This window comes from Oncorhynchus keta, unplaced genomic scaffold (assembly GCF_023373465.1).
Source record: "Oncorhynchus keta strain PuntledgeMale-10-30-2019 unplaced genomic scaffold, Oket_V2 Un_contig_5186_pilon_pilon, whole genome shotgun sequence".
Lineage (NCBI taxonomy): Eukaryota > Metazoa > Chordata > Actinopteri > Salmoniformes > Salmonidae > Oncorhynchus > Oncorhynchus keta.
In genome coordinates this window covers 40-8,167 of record NW_026288159.1, presented here as the reverse complement: position 1 = coordinate 8,167, position 8,128 = coordinate 40, and the positions used below count along the sequence as shown (strand labels likewise).

The window sequence follows — 8,128 nt, the reverse complement described above, 5'->3', positions numbered from 1 at the left end:
CATGAGAGCATGTTATCAGACAGAATAAAACACATTTTCCCTCCTGAATCCATCTGCAGTGACATGAGGAGTATGCTATCAGGATGAAGAATAAAACACATTTTCCCTCCTGAACCATCTGCAGTGACATGAGGAGCATGCCATCAGGACACAGAATAAACACATTTTCCTCCTGAACCATCTGCAGTGACATGAGGAGCATGCCATCAGGACAGAATAAACACATTTTCCTCCTGAACCATCTGCAGTGACATGAGGACATGCCATCAGGACAGAATAAAACACATTTTCCCTCCTGAACCATCTGCAGTGACATGAGGAGCATGCCATCAGGACACAGAATAAACACATTTTCCTCCTGAACCATCTGCAGTGACATGAGGAGCATGCCATCAGGACACAGAATAAACACATTTTCCCTCCTGAACCATCTGCAGTGACATGAGGAGCATGCCATCAGGACAGAATAAACACATTTTCCCTCCTGAACCATCTGCAGTGACATGAGGAGCATGCCATCAGGACAGAATAAACACATTTTCCCTCCTGAAATCCATCTGCAGTGACATGAGGAGCATGCCATCAGGACAGAATAAACACATTTCCCTCCTGAACCATCTGCAGTGACATGAGGAGCATGCCATCAGGACACAGAATAAACACATTTCCCTCCTGAACCATCTGCAGTGACATGAGGAGCATGCCACAGAATAAAAAATTTTCCCTCCTGAACATCTGCAGTGACATAAACACAAGACACAGAATAAACACATTTTCCCTTCAGGGGACAATAAACAGTAAGACCACCTGGTCTTTTTTCTGAACAGGACATTACGATTGAGCTCCCATCTGCAGACTTAACCATTGATGCCATCTGCAGACTTAACCATTGATGCCATCTGCAGAATAAACACATTTTCCCTCCTGAACCATCTGCAGTGCATGAGTGAGCATGCTATCAAGACACAGACCATTGATGCCATCTGCAGACTTAACCATTGATGCCATCTGCAGACTTAACCATTGATGCCATCTGCAGACTTAACCATTGATGCCATCTGCAGACTTAACCATTGATGCCATCTGCAGACTTAACCATTGATGCCATCTGCAGACTTAACCATTGATGCCATCTGCAGACTTAACCATTGATGACATCAGGGAAATGGCCTTTAGAAGGTGCCTTGTTGGCCGTACAGTGCTCTTGTCGACAACATGCCTTTGATTGAATCCCTGCCTATGTTTGTGCCCAACCTTCCCTGCCCAGTAAAGACTCACCATGGAGAGGTAGCAGAGGTGTTGGCACACTTGGCAGCGTCGGTCTGAGGGGTCGAGCCTCAGCCACTGGCGCTGGATCCTCCTGCTCTCTGACGAGGCCTGGTTGTCATGGCTACAGTAGCGGGCAACAGACCGCAGCCCGGCGTCAAACAGATCCCTGCGTTGTCTCAACTCTGTATCCCTGGAACAGGTAGAGCAGACTGGTGTATCGTCTGTAACCAATGGCTACTGTTTACTCTTTTTTTAAAGTTGTGGAAAGGGTCAATTTAAGGGGTGGAGGGGTGACTGCTGTTTATTCAACAGGTGGTAGGGTGACTGCTGTTTATTCAACAGGTGGTAGGGTGACTGCTGTTTATTCAACAGGTGGAGGGGTGACTGCTGTTTATTCAACAGGTGGAGGGGTGACTGCTGTTTATTCAACAGGTGGAGGGTGACTGCTGTTTATTCAGCAGGTGGAGGGGTGACTGCTGTTTATTCAACAGGTGGAGGGGTGACTGCTGTTTATTCAACAGGTGGAGGGGTGACTGCTGTTTATTCAACAGGTGGAGGGGTGACTGCTGTTTATTCAACAGGTGGAGGGGTGACTGCTGTTTATTCAACAGGTGGAGGGGTGACTGCTGTTTATTCAACAGGTGGTGGGGTGACTGCTGTTTATTCAACAGGTGGAGGGGTGACTGCTGTTTATTCAATAGGTGGAGGGGTGACTGCTGTTTATTCAACAGGTGGAGGGGTGACTGCTGTTTATTCAACAGGTGGAGGGGTGACTGCTGTTTATTCAACAGGTGGAGGGGTGACTGCTGTTTATTCAACAGGTGGAGGGGTGACTGCTGTTTATTCAACAGGTGGAGGGGGTGACTGCTGTTTATTCAACAGGTGGAGGGGTGACTGCTGTTTATTCAACAGGTGGAGGGGTGACTGCTGTTTATTCAACAGGTGGAGGGGTGACTGCTGTTTATTCAACAGGTGGAGGGGTGACTGCTGTTTATTCAACAGGTGGAGGGGTGACTGCTGTTTATTCAACAGGTGGAGGGGTGACTGCTTTTATTCAACAGGTGGAGGGGTGACTGCTGTTTTATTCAACAGGTGGAGGGGTGACTGCTGTTTATTCAACAGGTGGAGGGGTGACTGCTGTTTATTCAACAGGTGGAGGGGTGACTGCTGTTTATTCAACAGGTGGAGGGGTGACTGCTGTTTATTCAACAGGTGGAGGGGTGACTGCTGTTTATTCAACAGGTGGTGGGGTGACTGCTGTTTATTCAACAGGTGGAGGGGTGACTGCTGTTTATTCAACAGGTGGAGGGGTGACTGCTGTTTATTCAACAGGTGGAGGGGTGACTGCTGTTTATTCAACAGGTGGAGGGGTGACTGCTGTTTATTCAACAGGTGGAGGGGGTGACAGCTGTTTATTCAACAGGTGGAGGGGTGACTGCTGTTTATTCAACAGGTGGAGGGGTGACTGCTGTTTATTCAACAGGTGGAGGGGTGACTGCTGTTTATTCAACAGGTGGAGGGGTGACTGCTGTTTATTCAACAGGTGGAGGGGTGACTGCTGTTTATTCAACAGGTGGAGGGGTGACTGCTGTTTATTCAACAGGTGGAGGGGTGACTGCTGTTTATTCAACAGGTAGAGGGGTGACTGCTGTTTATTCAACAGGTGGAGGGGTGACTGCTGTTTATTCAACAGGTGGAGGGGTGACTGCTGTTTATTCAACAGGTGGAGGGGTGACTGCTGTTTATTCAACAGGTGGTGGGGTGACTGCTGTTTATTCAACAGGTGGAGGGGTGACTGCTGTTTATTCAACAGGTGGTGGGGTGACTGCTGTTTATTCAACAGGTGGAGGGGTGACTGCTGTTTATTCAACAGGTGGTGGGGTGACTGCTGTTTATTCAACAGGTGGTGGGGTGACTGCTGTTTATTCAACAGGTGGTGGGGTGACTGCTGTTTATTCAACAGGTGGAGGGGTGACTGTTGTTTATTCAACAGGTGGTGGGGTGACTGCTGTTTATTCAACAGGTGGAGGGGGTGACTGCTGTTTATTCAACAGGTGGAGGGGTGACTGTTGTTTATTCAACAGGTGGAGGGGTGACTGCTGTTTATTCAACAGGTGGTGACTGCTGTTTATTCAACAGGTGGAGGGTGACTGCTGTTTATTCAACAGGTGGAGGGGTGACTGCTGTTTATTCAACAGGTGGAGGGGTGACTGCTGTTTATTCAACAGGTGGAGGGGTGACTGCTGTTTATTCAACAGGTGGAGGGGTGACTGTTGTTTATTCAACAGGTGGAGGGGTGACTGCTGTTTATTCAACAGGTGGTGACTGCTGTTTATTCAACAGGTGGAGGGGTGACTGCTGTTTATTCAACAGGTGGAGGGGTGACTGCTGTTTATTCAACAGGTGGAGGGGTGACTGCTGTTTATTCAACAGGTGGAGGGGGTGACTGCTGTTTATTCAACAGGTGGAGGGGTGACTGCTGTTTATTCAACAGGTGGAGGGGTGACTGTTGTTTATTCAACAGGTGGAGGGGTGACTGCTGTTTATTCAACAGGTGGAGGGGTGACTGCTGTTTATTCAACAGGTGGAGGGGTGACTGCTGTTTATTCAACAGGTGGAGGGGTGACTGCTGTTTATTCAACAGGTGGAGGGGTGACTGTTGTTTATTCAACAGGTGGAGGGGTGACTGCTGTTTAGTCAACAGGTGGAGGGGTGACTGCTGTTTATTCAACAGGTGGAGGGGTGACTGCTGTTTATTCAACAGGTGGTAGGGTGACTGCTGTTTATTCAACAGGTGGTGGGGTGACTGCTGTTTATTCAACAGGTGGTGGGGTGACTGCTGTTTATTCAACAGGTGGAGGGGTGACTGCTGTTTATTCAACAGGTGGAGAGGTGACTGTTGTTTATTCAACAGGTGGAGGGGTGACTGCTGTTTATTCAACAGGTGGCGGGGTGACTGCTGTTTATTCAACAGGTGGAGGGGTGACTGCTGTTTATTCAACAGGTGGTGGGGTGACTGCTGTTTATTCAACAGGTGGAGGGGTGACTGCTGTTTATTCAACAGGTGGAGGGGTGACTGCTGTTTATTCAACAGGTGGTGGGGTTGTTTATTCAACAGGTGGAGGGGTGACTGCTGTTTATTCAACAGGTGGAGGGGTGACTGCTGTTTATTCAACAGGTGGAGGGGTGACTGCTGTTTATTCAACAGGTGGAGGGGTGACTGCTGTTTATTCAACAGGTGGTGACTGCTGTTTATTCAACAGGTGGATGGGTGACTGATGTTTATTCAACAGGTGGAGGGGTGACTGCTGTTTATTCAACAGGTGGAGGGGTGACTGTTGTTTATTCAACAGGTGGAGGGGTGACTGCTGTTTATTCAACAGGTGGAGGGGTGACTGTTGTTTATTCAACAGGTGGAGGGGTGACTGCTGTTTATTCAACAGGTGGTGACTGCTGTTTATTCAACAGGTGGAGGGGTGACTGCTGTTTATTCAACAGGTGGAGGGGTGACTGCTGTTTATTCAACAGGTGGAGGGGTGACTGCTGTTTAGTCAACAGGTGGAGGGGTGACTGCTGTTTATTCAACAGGTGGAGGGGTGACTGCTGTTTATTCAACAGGTGGAGGGGTGACTGCTGTTTATTCAACAGGTGGAGGGGTGACTGCTGTTTATTCAACAGGTGGAGGGGTGACTGCTGTTTATTCAACAGGTGGAGGGGTGACTGCTGTTTATTCAACAGGTGGAGGGGTGACTGCTGTTTATTCAACAGGTGGAGGGGTGACTGTTGTTTATTCAACAGGTGGAGGGGTGACTGCTGTTTAGTCAACAGGTGGAGGGGTGACTGCTGTTTATTCAACAGGTGGAGGGGTGACTGCTGTTTATTCAACAGGTGGTGGGGTGACTGCTGTTTATTCAACAGGTGGAGGGGTGACTGCTGTTTATTCAACAGGTGGTGGGGTGACTGTTGTTTATTCAACAGGTGGAGGGGTGACTGCTGTTTATTCAACAGGGGTGGAGGGGTGACTGCTGTTTATTCAACAGGTGGAGGGGTGACTGTGTTTATTCAACAGGTGGAGGGGTGACTGCTGTTTATTCAACAGGTGGAGGGGTGACTGCTGGGTGGAGGGGTGACTGCTGTTTATTCAACAGGTGGAGGGGGTGACTGCTGTTTATTCAACAGGTGGAGGGGTGACTGCTGTTTATTCAACAGGTGGTGGGGTGACTGCTGTTTATTCAACAGGTGGAGGGGTGACTGCTGTTTATTCAACAGGTGGAGGGGTGACTGCTGTTTATTCAACAGGTGGAGGGGTGACTGCTGTTTATTCAACAGGTGGAGGGGGTGACTGCTGTTTATTCAACAGGTGGAGGGGTGACTGCTGTTTATTCAACAGGTGGAGGGGTGACTGCTGTTTATTCAACAGGTGGAGGGGTGACTGCTGTTTATTCAACAGGTGACTGGAGGGGTGACTGTTTTGTCATTTTTTAAATCCCAGATTGCCCTTTTTTAAGAGTAGAATTACATTCCATGTATGATGATACTGTGATCTACAATGATAATACTGATATTAATACTGGGTGATTCACAATGATAATATCGATCTACAATGATAATACTGATATTAATACTGCGGATCTACAAGGATAATACTGATATTAATACTGTGATCTACAATGATAATACTGATATTAATACCGTGATCTACAAGGATAATACTGCTATTAATACTGTGATCTACAATGATAATACTGCTATTGATACTTAAAAGATCTACAATGATAATACTGATATTAATACTGTGATCTACAATGATAATACTGGATATTAATACTGTGATCTACAATGATAATACTGATATTAATAATGATATTAATACTGTGATCTGGAATGATAATACTGATATTAATACTGCTGCAATAGATAATATCATAATAGATCTGGATCCAATGATAATACTGCTATTGATACTGTGATCTACAATGATAATACTGCTATTGATACTGTGATCTACAATGATAATAAATGTAATGTGATAATACTGCTATTGATACTGTGATCTGGAATGATAATATTGCTATTGATACTGTGATCTGGAATGATAATACTGCTATTGATACTGTGATCTGAATGATAATACTGCTATTGATACTGTGACTGAATGATAATAATTGAATGATAATACTGCTATTGATACCGTGAATGATCTGAAATGATAATACTGCTATTGATACTGTGATCTGGAATGATAATACTGCTATTGATACTGTGATCTGGAATGATAATACTGCTATTGATACTGTGATCTGGAATGATAATACTGGGATCCGGAAATGATAATACCGTTACGATACTGTGATCTGAACGACTTTGATCTGGAATGATAATACCATTGATACTGTGATCTGGAATGATAATACTGCTATTGATACTGTGATCTGGAATGATAATACTGCTATTGATACTGTGATCTGGAATGATAATACTGCTATTGGTTAAATAGTTAAACCCACCTGAGGTCTTTGAGAAGTGAGGTCATGGTACTCAGAATGACACCATTCTCCCGTTTGGATTCTGACATTGCGATCTGGTACAGCAACTTCTCCATGGAGAAGGACCTCTCTATCGGCCGACATTTCAGCTCCTGGGAAGGAGAGGTAAGAGATATTTGAACATTTGATATGACAGGGTCTTTCACAACACATCCCAGTTCAGATTAATGGAGGTGCTCAGTTTGGTGAACCCTCGCAAACTCCTCCTTTCATGCAGTAGATGTGTAGGGAACTAAGATCCATGTGGATAACAGAATCTTTGATAGTGAATTGACCAGCGGAACACTGTACAGAGGCATCTTTCTACCCTCAGTTTGTCCACTATATCTGAACTGACTGACAGACAGACTGACTGACTGACTAAACTAAGCTGGTTAAGTCAGACTTTAGAGCCTGGTTTTACCACCCCTTATTGAGAGCTTTCAGGACTGGAACTTTCCAGTCAAACTGGCCACCCAAGATGTACAGGAGCATGGAGAGGTACAGGACAGGTACAGGAGTTCAAACTCTGTAATCAGACCCTAAACGAAAATGGATTTTCGTTAATTTGTGCTAAAAGACATTTATATCATTTTAAAATTGTCTTGAATAACAATATATATATATTTTATTGTAACAGCAAAGTAATTCAGATTTTTTTTTATGGAGAATTGAAATCTGCTAATGCTGAAGACCAATACTTTAAAACAAAACTGATCTTGCAACTTTATCTGTGAAAACAACATTTAACATGCCGATGCCAATGACTAGTAACACTATACTAAATACTACAGTAATGTTAGCATGGCATTAACATTATAATACATTATGTACTGGAATTAAACTATACTCTTCTTTCAACTAATAGCTTTTCCTTCAAGTATTGATACGACAGGGCTCCAACCTTGGCAGCCTGGTATCCGTGTTCGGCCACCGGGGGTGGCGAAGTGCACTGTCCGGAGACGCTGTAGCCGCAGCACACCTTGAGACGAACGCCGCCGGGAAACAGACGACCTAACTGGCCACCTGCTGGACGGTCCGGTGCATGATCCCCGTCGACACAGCACCTCCGGAGAGATCTGGCGGGAGGAGAGAGACAGAGAACATGTATTACCTAACGACCAAGTCTACATCCCAAATGGCATCCTGTTCCCTATATAGTGCACTACTACACCCTGTTCCCCTATATAGCGCACTACTTACACCCTGTTCTCTCATATAGTGCACTAATTACACCCTGTTCCCTATATAGTGCACCACCACCCCAGCCCTATATAGTGCACTACTTGTTCTGTTCCCTATATAGTGCACTAATTACACCCTGTTCCCTATAT

At 45.5% G+C, this 8,128-nt stretch overlaps 1 protein-coding gene across 1 annotated transcript; it reads right to left on the bottom strand.

The window, feature by feature from the left end:
* Nucleotides 1–582: 582 nt before the first annotated feature.
* On the bottom strand, nt 583–7,097 carry LOC127925142 (protein Jumonji-like). The gene is made up of 3 exons (XM_052509923.1): nt 6,777–7,097; nt 1,198–1,459; nt 583–735 (listed from the first exon to the last, which is right to left on the bottom strand). Exons 1-3 carry the CDS (start codon nt 6,869–6,871, stop codon nt 583–585), a joined length of 510 nt encoding a protein of 169 aa, XP_052365883.1. The 5' UTR covers nt 6,872–7,097.
* Nucleotides 7,098–8,128: the final 1,031 nt, after the last annotated feature.